The following is a 16154-nucleotide window of genomic DNA, read 5'->3' as shown; positions in this document are numbered from 1 at the left end:
GGCGAGTTCTTTCTACAATTCATTCTTCCCACATATATCGCCGTCAGCAATCATGTTTTCTGTTCATTTTATTATTTTTTTGGTAATTCTTGTTAAGCGTTATTCAAGTATTTTTATATATACACCTCGTATCAAACATGGAAAAATTGATTACTGACAAATTTAGTGCTACATGATGATAAATTTACTTGCCAATCCTAAGTTTGACTGCATTGTTTTTTTCATTCAATATCAATCCGTGGGGTGTGGTTTGTATTTTGGTAATAACTTTAACAAGTAGGTACGTAAATTTTTCTCATGTCGCTGTGATTTCTTTTTGCACGTTTAAATTATTGTAAACAAGTAGTGCTGGAAATCACTTGTAGCATTTTATTCTTACTCTTCGAGAATATTAACAACCTCGAGTTAAGCTGGTGGGCTTGCGATCTGGATAAATAATCTAATTAATATCTATATAAACAATTGTAGATTGATATTTTTTTAATACTTGATCACAATGAAATGATTAATGTTGTGGTGTTTATGCTGCAACAATTTAATCTGAGGTTTGTTAAAATTGAGTTTAAATTTTTACAGTAAAATCCTGAAATATATGTTTGGAATATCACTGATTGTTAGATCAGATGCCACACAACAGCAATTGTCATGTAAGATGACTTTTCAGCAATATTTTCGAGTGTTACAAACATTTTTGTATTTTCAAAAAAAAAAAAAATAGTTATAAATTTTATTTCAACGTAGATAATTTTAATTATATCATTTGAATTCCATATTTTTTTATACACTTATTATAGTCTCCATTAAATACTTGTGCATGTATCCCTTCATTTATTTTTTTTTTTTTGTTAAAAATGCATATTTATGTTTTTTTGCAGTTATCAAGTCATGACACCTTTAAACTTTCATGTAAGCAAAATTGCATCTTATAGCTTGATTTAGTCCCAAGTGTGGTCTTTTGTCCTGTGTTTACTTTCTGAGCTAGCTCTTAGAGCTTCCTTCTCTTCATTTTGGAGTCGCAGAGTTTGTACAGTTTTGCTTCGTGTCCATTTGTGATACCAGGTGGTATAATAATTTTTATTGTGGTTGGAGTGTGTGTTGCTAATTGCAGTAAAACCTCATCAATGCAAAACAATTTTTAATACAAAAAAATTGGTCACAGTTTTATGAAATAAAAGAATTGCACTCAAATTACTATTTAATTTTTTTTTGCATGATGTTGAAATGCTTTGTTAACATGTTTTTATTATATTAACCTGCATAATTTTTGCATTACTCATGCCAAACTAAATTTGGTCTCAAAAAATATTGACGACCATTCTAAAATAATTGCTCTATGTGTTAATTTCTTTGAAATTGGTTGTTACAAATGGTATGTAATATGTATTTTTTTTAGTCATCACACTCAGAAATCATTTCGACCCAACAACATAACTTTTCTCCGAAATCTCACAACAGGACTAAAGAATTCTAGCAAGCCTGCCAATCTGGTATTTAGCAAGCCCTTACAACTTCCCATATTCTGCTTTAAAAACACACTTAAGTCCTTAGTCTGCTCAAGCAGAAACTGAAGAACTATGCAAGGTAATGGCTTCTTTAAATGAGGTTTTACTGTAACGTGTTTGCGTTAAGACATAACTTCCATGCATTTATTTGTTGAACACACAGGTACCCACTAGCATGGTAACTGTAGTAATGATTTTTATCTTGGCATAGCGAACACATTTGTACTGCGAAATAGACTGGCTTGTTAGCCTCTTTTGTAGGTAATATTAGCGTAGATGCAGATATGCTTGACAGTGTTTAAGGATTATGTCATTGGCTACAAGGGTCTTCTTTTGGATAATGGTACATTTTCTGCAGAAGTGGGTGACTTCATTGAGTTTCTCATCTGTATATTCTGCTGTATTGTGTACATTTACATTGTACATCCCTATAACATTCTGTACTGGTTTAAAGTGGATGCACATGTCTGTAACAATCTTGCAGAGTGCAGTACGAGAGTGGGGCCCTAAGTAGTACTACACATCCAGCTTCAAAACTTTAAAGTTTAAACATCAAAGTTTTTTATATTGCAGTTTTAAATAAAATTTTGATACTTTGTTGGTAGATAAATTTTTAATTATACTATTTTTTAATATTTTATAAGCATTTTAATGTCAGAAAATTAAGTTCATGGTTTTTTTATTGGTACAGACAAGAGTTAACAGTGAATTATGATAAGACTGAAATAACACTAAGTTTGTCATTTCACCACATAAAACAAAAAATTACAGAAAATGAATTTAATCAGTATTATAACAAAGATTACCTCAATCACAAAAATTTAATTTTTTAATGTACCTATTTACTTAAATTAATATAATAATATATGTATATAATGTAAAAGCCATATGGAAATAAAAAAATATATATTTTATTACTTTTGTGATGTTGCATCTAGAATTCATTAATTTTTACATTACTAATGTTGGTACTTTTTTCAAACACAAATGATTTTACTGATTAATTTTTATTTTTAAAAGTAACTACACTAGAGTCCTGTTATAGCGAGGTGTCACGGTTCCGGGTTTGATCCTTGCTATAACTGTGTCCTTGCTATAACCGAATTGGACAAATTTTGGCCCCCAAAAAATAAAAATTAACCGAAAATAACATAAAAATTGTGTTTAAACCTGTATAATTGGAAAATAACAGGTTATATTAACAAAATCTTAATTTCTGTGAGCAGATGTGTGAATTCTCTTTTAAACAATACCCCATAAGTACGGATGCGATCACCGATTGCGTCAAAATAACCAGAATAGAATACCCTACCACGCCACGTAATTATAGCATCTCAGCCCGCGGCCGACGCAGTATTGTCCTGCTATCTATTGTCGACGCGGGCTGTCTGCTGGCGGCCATGTTGGTTCGGGATGTTGCTAACAGGTGGTGCTAGTGTAGCGCGACGATTTAATTCCTTACAAAAAAGCAGGAGTGCGGCAACGCACGTACGCCTCTAACGAAATAGTCGCTGGAAAACTATACTTTTTTCATTTAAAAAAACCTGTCAACTTGTTTTAGAAAATAAATTTGGGATTAAACTCAAACCATCACCACCCCTTTCCCGGACAGATACCCCAACAACTGACCGAAACAAAAGTTACAAGAAAACTGTCCTAGCGATTCGGAAATAAATACGGTAGTGCCTACTAGAGGTGTAAAAGTAACGAAAAAATGTGTACCCGTATGTATTCATTACTATAACAATTAGTACTCGTTACTATCGTTACGTTACTCGTTACTTCTGACACCGCATAACATGCTATGTTATGTTGCAGCAACGAATCCAGTTGTATTGCGTACGGTATGCGTACAGTATGACGTTCCGTAAATAATAATAAATAGAATATAAACAATTAACAATATTTGATAATTAATAGTTTTTGTTAACCAAGAAACAATTAAATCCCATTAGAGCGGTTTTTTAATATTATCTCTTTTAATAACAACCAAAAAAAAAATGTGAAAATACGCGATTATAAAAACAAAAACATACATATTTCTAATTTGTAAAAAATACTTTCTTACGTTGTTTCTGTTCCAATCTCAAACTTTGTCTACACACACAATACCTTTAATAAACAGTAAAAAAAACTTGGACGACAAATTTCCAAATTATTTTTTACTTAATAAACAAACCTCGTTCTTTGTAACGTAAATTCATCTAATATGCGCGCGCATGCGTAAAACATACGAAACATGCGAGTAACGAGATGCAGCCGTGTGTAACGTTTCGTTACTCGTTACTAGATGGCGCACCCATTACTCAGTACCGAATACACACGGTTTGCTACAGATCTAGTGCAGACGGAAGTTTGATGAAAGAAAGGACGGGATTCTATTTTTAAAGCCATGCACTTAGGTGGCGACTGCAAGGCTGAATAATGTGACATGCGTCAACGGCAAGATATCTAGTGGCGATCGAGAGGGGTGGAGATAAAGCAGACAAATAACAAAAGCGCGCTTCAAGCGATAACGCCGTAAATTCCTCAAAAATACCTCGTTATAGCCGTGTTCTCGCTATTACCGTGCTCGCTATAACGAGATTCTACTGTATGTCCTTGATATGCCTATTAAAAATATTTTTGATGAAATAATAATAATAATAAAAACAACAAACATATTAGTGTCATATTTGTTGAATAATATGGTACTTACTAACTAGGGCTGTCTGGTTGTGATTTTGATGGACCGGTTTGGTTCCAGTTTCAGTTATTATAGAGCAGGAAAAAAAATTAGTGCTACACCGAATATGAATGAGGTTAACAATTCAAAAACACAGAAAAGAGGCATATGCTCTGTGCTTTAGCCTAAAACTTTAAAGTACTTTTAAGCTTACCTCAAACCTTGCAATAAGTAGATTATATGTTGATGCTATCAAAATCCTGATGGCGAAGATACATTATAATTTTCTGGTTCAGCATTTTTGGCATTCATTATTAGGTATATGTACATATTTATTTTGTTACAGTTCAAATGTAATTTGTTCTTTATAGTCTACAGTACTTTGTTTTATAATGCAATATTTTTCACTTGCATGGTTTAATTATTATATTGTAATTAGCATTTAATATATGAACAGCCAGAAGTCGTAATATTCCAGCGGGCAAGAAACAGAGCCACCTATATATGAAAGGGGCTGAAAAACTCCATATTGTTTCAACTGTTTGTGACACAACAGTTTGTTTAGTTGTTATTTGAATTTTCATTTTTACTATAGCAGAGATCACACGGAAATATGCATGTAGTAGCTAGTCGCTATGAACTTCAGGAAATCTATTTAAATATACTATGCCTTAAAGATGGCAAAAATTAACTGAACGAAATTATTGTTGGAACTAAGAAGGTTTCTTTCGGTTCCTATCTCTCCCCAAATTCATTGCAACTATACTCATATGACATTGTAACTATATCTTACAACATACATTTTTCGTGCGTTATTACATCGTGCGACATTGGTAACATTGAAAGTTTGTGTTTGTTTACCTTTATCGCATGATAAAAGTATTGTTACGCGAAGTAATATAAACAAAACAAAAATACCCGGAACTGAATTCGATGATTTCAAAAGTCGGTTCCAGGTTGGGTTTTTTAAAGGAACTGAAACGGACAAATCAGGGAATCGCACAGGCTACTATTAACAATAAATAAACAGAATTTAATGAAACAAGACCAGTAACACCAAAAATCTCCTTTATCAGAAATCATATCAGCCTGAAAATAAAACCATAAAATCTAGGCTCTATTTATTGGATAAAATTTGTTTCTATCTTAAAAAAAAGTTTGAATTACTAATAATACTATTCCGAGTGAAAAGAGGATCGAAAAGTATAACCCAATTAATAAAATACAATTTTATTTGTTACTACTACAGTATTTACCCACGAATGGGTCACAGTTTTTATGCCGATTTTTTGTTTAGTGAAATGTATTTCTACCCATATGCAAAATTTTCATTTTGTGTTGAAAATAAAGTAAAATTGCACTGTTAAGGTTGACTACGGTATATGCTTAAATAACTAGCCTGTGTTGGTTTTTAATAATAGGTCACAATAAATATAAATTGTTTAATTAAAATATATCTGCAGTGAGTTTAAATCATCCTGAATTGCTCCATGAAGCTACGTGTGCCGCCTCTTGTGTGGCTACCCAGACGGCGCCCGTCCGGGCAGTCTCTGGGCAAGAGGGGAATCTAAAAATAAACCAGCCAGAAAGAAAGAGAGTGTGAAAGAGGGACAGAGAGTGTGTGTGTGTGTGTGTGTGTTTGAGTGCCTGTGGCCATGCAGCAATGTTTACAGTATTCCCTCCCTATCTCATTGTTGTTAACTGACACCGTTATTATGTCTATCTCGACAGGTTTTTGTGACTCAACTGTGTTTAAATATATTTTTTGCGTGAGATTTCCTACGCTTTCTACTGCAACATTTCATTCATGACAAAACTGCTGTAAAGGGCGTGCTTGTTTTTATTGAAGAAACTGAAAAAAATTTAGCCTTGCAGTCTTTTCTCTCTTGAGGAAAACGGGAAGGAAAACATGGGTTTAAAAATAGCAGTCTTTTCCTTTGTATTTTATGTGAGATAGTGGGGGATGGGGAGGAAGAGTCATAAAGTATGAAGAGGGAGAATAGGAAAGACATCAGTGCCATTTATTACGCGGCAATAAGCTGAGGCAGTTATATGGTGCAACTCATACTCGAGGGCAACCCTTAATGGTAAAAATAATAAATTTTTTGCCCAAAATTAAGGGTGATACCTATATGAAGGGGCGACCCTTCTGCTGGTAAATACGGTATTTACACTATTAATTAGATTATAACACTTGAAATGTCTGTCCACAAATTAATCACTCTTTCGTTTCGTCCACAGTTTACTCTCCGCTCTTGAACTTGGCTTGAAAGCGGCTCTCCCTACTGTTCGTCTCTTAACCTCGCACTTCTGTCCCCACACATTGCCTCGCACTACTCTCTCGTCCGTCGCACACAACACAGTTTCTGATGTTTTCCTCCCCAATGCAACAATCTTCACACAAAGCCTGTCACTCAACATCTTCTTTTGCTGATCAAGAGGTCACTCGCGTTCTTCACTTCACTGCCTCGGAGACTGGTGTCGTTTTTATACCTCTCAGCCCCCTTCAATGCTCTCATCCCTTTGAAGTGTGGCTTCAGGATTGACTTGACACCTGAAGCTCCCAGAAGAGTGGCGTTCTAGTTATGCCACTTCACACAGGTGGGATGCTGGGAACGTGCCGAACCCTTCAAAGTCGCAGAGAGTCCTCCGGTTTCAATAAGAAAGTGCTGTGGAAAGGGTTAGCCGGGGAGAGGGGGTAGGTGGGTAGCATGGCGCTGTGGCTAATCTGATTAGTTGTGCTTCGGTAATGATTAATGGACTGCGCCCCACCCGCGGGCTAACTGGCCAGCTGGTTGGCTAGCCGGGCTGCTGGCCAGCTGGCCTGCCTTGTGGCCTCACCTCTAGAGTACTAGTAACAATATTTTTTTTAAAAAAACCTGTGTCTTGAGTTGTTCAAACTCTAGAACATGGATGTCAGAGATACATAGGAGATTTCACAGTTTTCACATGTTTTTTCACCTATCTCATTTTGTGTACACTCTGAAATGTATTGTTCTGTATATTTCAAAAAATGTTCCCTTAATTTATAAAGAAAAATGCTCACCTGACTTATAAGCTAGCATTTCAGAAATTGCAAGGAGAAAAAACACACACAGAAACCCACATGTCTCTTTTATCCTGCATGTAGGAAATTTTCCTTGATTTTACAATGTTTTTAATGTTCTTTTCATAAATAACAAATTTGTAAAGAACAAATTGATGAGCTGCAAGTTTTTTTATTTCGCTGGGAATATATTTCCGCATTTGGTTTATTTACTTACCATAGCTGTAGGCACAGTCAAAGAATACCGTACTGGCAAACATAATGTATTGATAAAAGTTTTTTTTTTTTTTCCCTAACAAAATAGTTGTCCTAAAATGTAAGTTCTAAAATATGTCCATAAACGATTGTGTGTTAAACATGTGAAGTGCATACTACTTTTTGATTGTACAATCTCTTACTCTTGTTGACTATTTACAGTTCTTCCTACTCAAATTTTTATGACTATGTTAGAATCGAACACATGCGTGAATTGTTACTAGTGATTAATTATAGGGACAGTATGGAAGACAAGTTAGTGGTTGATGTTGTCGAGAAGTGCGGCACTCAGTCTGCAAGTAAATAAGGGTACGCTGAGAAGTTTTTATGCTAATTTTAAATCAATGGTCCTTAAGTATGCCAAAGAAAAGCGTAATGAAGTTACGGTGTTTCAGAAAATACTTTGCGCGATTGGAAGATGATGGATGATAAGTTAAAAATGAAAATCATGGCAGAAAGCTATTCAAAGACTTAAATATGGCTAATATTCAGAAATTAACAAGAGAAGTGATCCAGTTAAGAGCTTTTGAATTGGCAAAAAAATTAATGTTCCACTGTAGGGATTCAAAGCAAGTATTGGCTGGTGGCAGCGCATGATGAGGCGAAATGGTTTTGCATTGAGAACATCGCTTGCTCAACGCTTACCAAACGACTGTGAGGAAGGCTTGATTGCTTATCAGCATTTAATATTAAAAGTGATAAAAGAAAACTACCTTTTAAGCCAAGTTAGAAATGCTGATGATTTTCCTATCTGCTTCGACATGCCAACCAACTGCTCAGTAAATGAGGAGAGTGCAATACTGGATACAAAAAAAATTAAGGGTGACTAATGCTAAGTGTTTTAGCTGGTGGTTCGAAACTGCAACCATTTGTGATTCTACGAAGGAAACTGCCGAAGGAGTTGTAGTTGTTTGTCAAGAAGGGCTGGATGTCAGATGTCAAGAGTGGTTGGTAAAAGTCTGGAATAGGAGAACTGGTGCAGTGCTTCGCAAAAAAGGAATGTTATTACTGGATTCATTCAGGGGACATCCGAGACGGTTTAGAATAAGATTAAGGAGCTTTACAGTGATTTGTGTTGTTATTCCAGGTGGGATGACCAGCCAATTGCAAGTATTGGATGTTGTTAATAAGCCCTTTAAAGATAATCTTCTCAGCTGTACCCTGAATGGTTGCTTAGTGGAACTCACTCACTGACACCTACAGGTAAAATCCAGAAGCCATAAGTGAGTGAATGCTGGAGTGAATATTAGCAGCTTGGAGATCCATCAGTTCAGAATCCATTGTGAGATGATCTTAGAAGTGTTGTGTTACCAATAATCCTGATGGTTCAGGAGATGACATTTTGTAGGTAATTGAAGCCATCAGAGAAGAAAGTGCATCCAGCAGTGAAGAGTACGACCTGCAGTGATGGCAATAATGATAGTGTCTGCGATTGAGTTGTTACCAAGTTTTGCGTTCAAAAATTAAATTTAAAGAAATAGTTTTGTAATTTTGGTGTGTGTAACTTCAAAATAATTTGTGTGTAAATTATGTTTGAAGATGTGTTATAATGTAACCAGCAGGTTCCCAAGTTGTACATTATATTATTTGTAAGTACATGTTTTAAAATATTTTTAGCTCTACTAATTTTTTTTTACTGAATTTTAAACTGAAAAACATTACATCGACTTAAATGCAAGTTGACTTAGATTCGGGATAGTACAGTATTACATTTTGTCACCAATACTTTATTTAGTCTTATGCACATGGTTCTCACCTACTAAAACTTCCTCAAAATAACTTGGGTTGTCATTGTTCTATTGAAAAAGAAATTGCATCTGATAGTTTGTGTGAGTTCCCAATTTTTTTTATTATGGTCTTAAATATATTGAGGGCGTACCGGTGTTACGTTTTGAATTAGTGGTGGAAATAGTGGGCGCCACCACGTGAGTGGGCACGTGGACCCGGCTAGAGGCTCTTACTCAGGGCGTTACGTGGCGAGATATTAGCCCTCCTGATCTCGAATTCAACACCTGTCCCTAACCGAGCCTGCTCTCAGCGTCGGGCACGCTTCTACTTAACCGCAGTGGGCTCTCAGGGCGTCCCACACGCCGCTGACTGGGTTAAGGACCCACGTGGCCCCCCGAACACAAAGACACGTGACTCAATTAAGTTGGTTTTATTTACTTCTACGTTACACGTCCTCATACAATCCTTCCTTGATACTGTTAAAAACGCCCGAAGCATGAATCGGTTTAGTTGAGGAGGCGGACCACACACGTGGCGGCCTCAAACTTTTACGTAAAACACAGGTGGTTAAAAACTCCTGAGAGTATAGAAATTACTAATTAAACAGCCCCACCGACCGAGAGAGGCCCCGAGGATGAAAAGAAAACTATTTGAATTATTTAAATTAACATAACTACTTATCTGTGAGACAACGGTGATGTCCTTGGGGTGTCTGCAGAGACGTCCGCTCTCAGCCGGCTGAAGAAGGAGACTGGGCTGAAACAAGGGCTTGCGGCAGGAAACATGGCGCCCTTCGCGCCCAACACAATTACCGTTAACATCTTAGCTATTGCGTGCTCCGGGTTATTATAGAAAATATCATGAACTCTTTATAAAATTAACATACACACATCCACGAGCAGACCGTCTGTAATAATTACTTACGTGGTAAATTAGTTTGAATAAAGTTATGAGTTAGTTCCGTCGTCGCCCGCTAGGGAGCGTCCTTGTCCGTGCTTGCACGTACTTTATTACACAAAATAGTATATTAATAAAACAAAAGACACTCACTGACTCGTCGTGACACTATTTTAGGGGCGAAAAGAAAGGTTAACAATATTATTAAATTACATTCAGGGGTGCGGCGCACTGCAGCTAAGCGCCCTCTTGCCGGGCGACCAACACACGCACGCACGCACTCGCTAGCGGGAGGTTTGAATATGAACAGAGGGTGGAGGTGTTTGGGCAGTGGCATATCGGGCTCAAAGGGGCCGCAGGCCCGGACGACGTCAATATATAACTTGAATGTTGATGCGCTTGCATGTACAGATCCCTAACAGCTTGTCTACTAGTCACATAATATTTGAGGCTTATGCTTGCTTGTTTTAGCCTTTTACCTTTTAGCATATAAAATTTGTTATAATTTGATTTTTCTTTTCTTCTGTCATTTTTTGACTAAAAATTTAATGTATTTGTACTTCTTAAATTATTATTTATTGTACATGCAGTTGTTGCTAGGTAATTAATTTTTTTTAGCAGCATTTAATAGTTTCTACTACACTTTTTCTTTCATTGACATAATTTTGTGTTGCTTTCAGATATTTTTAGCTTCCATCATTCTTCTAAGAAGTCCATGCCACTTTAAAGATGATTTTATGTTTAATTTCATTAGTGTTTCTATTTCTTTTTTTATATATGGTTTTGTGTAATCGTATATTATATTTATTAGGTTCTGCATCATTTGTGGTTATTTTATTAGTTTTATTTTATTAAGTCATTTTAATCTTAATTATTACTTATTTGAAACTTATTGGCTAGGTTTTAGATGTCTATAAATGTATTTTGTTATTTTAATTGCAATATATTCAGAACCCTAATTCGCCCTCCCCCTCGTGTTGTTGACGTTCGGGAGGCTTCACTCGCAGGCTGGCCAACCCAAGGAAACTAATTGCGCTCGTAGGTAAAGGGGGAGGTACTGAATGTAAACAATACCCGAAAACTAGGGTGAGCTGCTAACATACTAAACGACTTTACAGACACAGCCTGGTTAAAAACCAACAACTATAAGATGTTCAGTTCATAGAAAAGGTCACACAAATAAGTAGACCTAGAATAGGGACAATTAAAGATGCAGAATTATTATTATTCTTTACTCTGTCTTCTAAAAAAATTAAAAAAAGGACTCTAGCTATTAAAGCGGACAGCTTATTCTTTCTCCTGAAGTTCACCACAATCGTTATAAAAGTGAGGAAAATTTAAATCATAGACTGAGGAACAAAGGATATTATATTTAACCAGAATAAAGACTAACTGATGACTTAGTTGCCTGTAAACATTACAGGCGTGACCAACAAAAATGACAAAACAGAAAACTTACTATCTGATACAAAGGCAAACTGACATTTTCAATTTTAATTACGTAAGAGATGTTAATAAACCACTCGTGCCTAGTGACACACAAAAAAAACAACTGACTAAAGGTACTAATTAGTAAGTGATACTCTTTCTGTAACGTAAAATTGATATCGCACCACGGAAATTACTCAAGCTAGCCAGCATACAGCTTTGATTATTATTTAAAAATACTTTTTTTTAACTTTGACTACCAAAAATGTGCAATTAGTTAGGGTTAAATCATGCTCTGCTACTAGATGCACCCTCCCCTTCGTGTTCTCTTAGTTACCCTACAATGGTACTATAGAAAAGAAAAGAAAAAACTGGAAACAGGTGAGGAAAGAAATGACTTAAGTTAAACAACAGAGGTGAACAACAGGGTGAGCACATAAAATTTTATTATTAACACACACACACACACACACACACACACACACAGAGAGAGAGAGAGAGAGAGAGAGCAGGGAAGGTGTGTTAATGTGGATCCTAAGTATAACTAACAAATATAAACACTAAATTTGCTGGTTACTGAGTTGCTATTTTACTCTAGATATTATTCTTGTTTTGGTAATCAGAGGCAGAGTCAGAAGCAGAGGCAGAGAATATCATGAGTTACATGATAACTTTCGCATATTTCAATTTCAAATAATCATAATAATAATACATTTTGTTATGACTTAATAATAATTAATGAAACACAAGTAAATTTGTGAATAATTTTTATTTAGACAATAAATACCATACGTTTAAATGCCTGGCCGGGGTTATTTTTGGTAAATATGATTATTTTTACATGTTTCATTATTCCATAGAACAATTGGTTTTAGAATATTTACAATATTGGTGTCGATTGCATAGAGCTCATCTTTGGCGAAGTGTTTGATGTGGAGAAAGTCCAGAACTGCTGATTGAATAACTTACGCAATATGGATAAAATTTACGTATTTATAGTAGTATTATATGGCTGCTGGCGCTCTGGGAACATAGTTTGGGGCCATCCCGCCGAAGTGACAGCACCCACGCTGCAACAAAGTAATTTAGATGGCTAAGAAGAGGTAGTGGGTAGCTGGGGGCTGAATCCCAACTTGATTGAAGAAAGGAAAGACTTGACCGCGGTAAAGTGGGATCCCACACTGCGAACACAAAGGTTACGCAATGGAGGCAGATTTAGTGAGTTAAATGAGCAAAGGGAAATCGGGAAATAGTAAAGAAGATAAAAAAAAAAAAAATTGGCGCTGGAGTTTCACTTACCATAGAAGGGAAGGCCCGACGATCAGCACATGTAGTTGGTGCAACTGCAGTCGCAGAAGAAACACATGTCTAGCAACCCAAACTAAAGTTTCTACCACACTACCACAGTTTCCGATTGCACTCCTCATACAGAGGGAAACTATCTTGAATCTGGGGCGACTTCATCCCAGTATCACCCAGATTGTTGGATAATTTGGCTCCAGACTGACAGACAAGTCGTGAGAGCCCAGAAGTTCAGACGACAGTCGGGTGTAGACTCTCTCTGGACAAGGGGTAGACCGCATAATTGAAGGGGCCAGAAGGACCATCGTAGCTGAAAAATAAAAGGGCAGGGCTCTAATGGAGGTTGGGAGGAGAAAAACTCATCCGATTGGCCAGTATGTCAAGGAGGGAAGTGGACATAAAAGGAAATTTAAAAAAAAAGTGGTCATTCCCATGTTTAGTAGACGATGGTGCAGACAGATAGTGCTCCAAGGTGTGCTGGTGAGGCATACAGCCGCTCTGGCGGGTCGTACAGAAGTTACCTGCACTTAGTGAGCCAGACATTCCAGAGATGGCATCTAAGTGGTCGCCTGAGAGCTGACACGAGGTGTGGCTTGAGCCCACGGGAGGGGAAATGAAGTTCAGGTTAGACAATAAGGTCAGTGCTCAGTGCTCAGTGCGCCTGGTTCTAGGAAGCACTGCGAAAAGCACAGGTTGCAAGGGGTACGGGAGAAAGCTCTGGCTTAGGGAAAACTGGCCCCTCTGGCGTGTCCTGGCGATGGCGAACAAGATCTGCACGCCTGACTGAAAGTCGCCGACTTCAGCCGACATCTTGAATAGCTCGTGTTCCCAGACGAGTCTGACAAGAGCAGTAACTCTGAGAAGGAGTCTCGGCCAGAGCACGGTGGGCGAGAGATGTTACATCTGAAGATGTGCCCATGAGCAAGGGGAAAATCAATGATCCTTGCTGACCTTACAAGCGACTGCCATATCATGCGCCTAAGGCACTGGAACACAAACGAAAATCAGACCGGCAAAGTTTAAGTTCGATAGTAGAGTAAGGAAAGAAATTTATATTAGCTAGGTAAATCAGATAAATAAAGTATAAAATTAAGGTGAAACCTGAATTGTGCCAAGAGGTTACTGATTTGCGTCACACTAATAAATGTAATAAACGTAATAAACAAGCTGGATCACCATGACTTTGAATGCTTGTAAAACACACAATTCGCTGATACTTCTTAAATTCTTATATTTGATTTTCAATTTAAATATAATGAGGATTATGCCATATTACAACACATTTTTATAACAGAGTAGCATTTTTTCTGTTTCTTTTATTCCTTTGCTCCACGAAACATTGTTGATTGTTTACTTGACTTATAAGGACTTCCATCTCACATTAATTAAGTACTAATTTTTTTGCGAGTTATTTCAGACACATTGGTATTTTTTACTTCTGCCTTTCTTTGTAACAGTTATGAGTGTTCACTTGCAAGGATGTACAATTCTGTTTGTTTTGTTTCAGGAGTCTGGCAATATTTTGACCAAAGCACCAATCAAAGTTAGAAAAGTTTAACAGTATTTGAGCTACGAAGAACAGAAAAAACATTCCTCATGAGGAAAGTGACTCTAAAGCTTCTGAACCTGTATATTGTGTGTACATATTGAGACTGGGAGGGGGGCTACGGGATTTGGTATTTGTGTGAAAAATGTGTGTTTCTGCACTTGTACAGCCATGGTCAGAAAAAGGTGCTTTTGAAGCAGGAAATATATATATATTTTTTTTAAGTCCCACTCAAGTGTGTTCCACTGGTGTTGCTACATGCTGGAGGAGTTAAAACGACCTTGGAGGAAGCAGTTTACACATCACAGTGTAAACTCTCACTATGCTAATATTTTAGTTTACAAGTTTTAAATTATTACTGACCAAATGCCACTTATACCAGATGACCATAGTCTTATACATTTTTTATAAAAATTTATTAAGATACTATTACAGTTATGGATGTATCACTTGATACAAAAGACAGCAAAGTTTTTAACTTAAGTGTGAGTAAGTAAGTGACTTTGTATATAGTGCCATGTGTTATGAAACATTTCAGCAACAATTTCCGTTATGTTTCTTCTCAGCGAGTCCCAATCAGAGGTGAGGTATGCATATTGGAAGCAACTTAACATTACAACACTGTGCAAACATTTACTTAGCATGCTTGAAGCTAGGTTTTGTGCCAAGATGTAGCTTGATACGAGAAAAAATCAAAATGGTGTGGCGTGATCTCACAAAAATAAAAAAAATGTGAGTTTTTTATTCAAAACTTTGACTGCAATTAATAAATCAATAGAGTTAAATGTTACCTGCACTGTATATATATATATATCTATCTTAATATATATATATATATATATATATATATATATATCTTAATATATATATATATATATCTTAATATATATATATATATATATATCTTAATATATATATATCTTAATATATATATATATATATATATATATATATATATTCTTTCCCCAATTTGGTTTTCGCAGACGTGGATTTTAGTTACCTACACTGTATAAACAAACTAAAGGGGTGTGGGGGTTGTAACAAATAAGCTGCAATCCAAATGTGTGCATTTTTACTATAAAAATATGTGGTGTGTGTTGAAGGATTAAGTTGATTTCTTGTATTCATTCCATCACTTCTTGATTATTTAACACAAAGATGTGGTTATCATTTTTCAACCCTTGACAACTTGGCTGTCATACTGACTTTCACCTTTCAACTAATAAAGAGATAAACACTTGGTTGTTGTCACTCGCGATCAAGAGGAACCACGAATAAAAGATCATGTTATTCTGGCATAGTTCATAATGATTGTCAAAGGCTAGAAAAGTTAGTATGTATATTGCTATTGATTTATTTTCTTTCTAATTTACACTTTGGATGCTATTTTATTTAATAATTTTCAACATAAATGTGGTTTTAGGTAATTTCCTAAAAAAAAAATTTGAGCAAATTAATCCAAATTATCATTCATCTGTAAAAAAAAAAAATAGTGTTATAAATTGCCACATAACAGTTATATAATTTTGAAAGTATATGTATAATTTAATTATTTTAATTTATGTCTGTAGCTTAAGACTATTCAGTATTTCAGTTAATACACAAACACAACATGTCCACCATCTTTGCCACAGTTTCTTCTGATCTCGCAGGTGAAAGGTGAATGGTTGGCTAATAAAATAAAAACAGGCTGCACTCCCGTGCAGTTTGCTTTAGTGTGAAGTGAACCACATCCGTACTACAGGTAGGTTCTTAATGTTCCCCCAAATGTTGCACTTGAACCAT

General features: G+C 35.9%; 1 protein-coding gene across 2 annotated transcripts in view; it reads left to right on the top strand.

The window, feature by feature from the left end:
* LOC134534822 (solute carrier family 35 member E2A-like) overlaps window positions 1-14914 on the top strand; it is a 33585-nt gene extending 18671 nt beyond the window's left edge. The window contains exons 9-10 of one of the 2 annotated variants that reach the window (XM_063373435.1): window positions 876-906; window positions 14331-14914. In XM_063373435.1, the coding sequence (XP_063229505.1) occupies window positions 876-906; window positions 14331-14332 (33 nt within the window). In that variant the 3' untranslated portion in view covers window positions 14333-14914. The remainder of the gene's footprint in view (window positions 1-875; window positions 907-14330) is intronic. The other variant, XM_063373434.1, reaches the window with a different exon arrangement.
* Window positions 14915-16154: the final 1240 nt, after the last annotated feature.

Source organism: Bacillus rossius, chromosome 8 (assembly GCF_032445375.1).
Source record: "Bacillus rossius redtenbacheri isolate Brsri chromosome 8, Brsri_v3, whole genome shotgun sequence".
NCBI classification, from domain to species: Eukaryota; Metazoa; Arthropoda; class Insecta; order Phasmatodea; family Bacillidae; genus Bacillus; species Bacillus rossius.
This window is presented reverse-complemented; position numbering and strand designations above follow the sequence as displayed.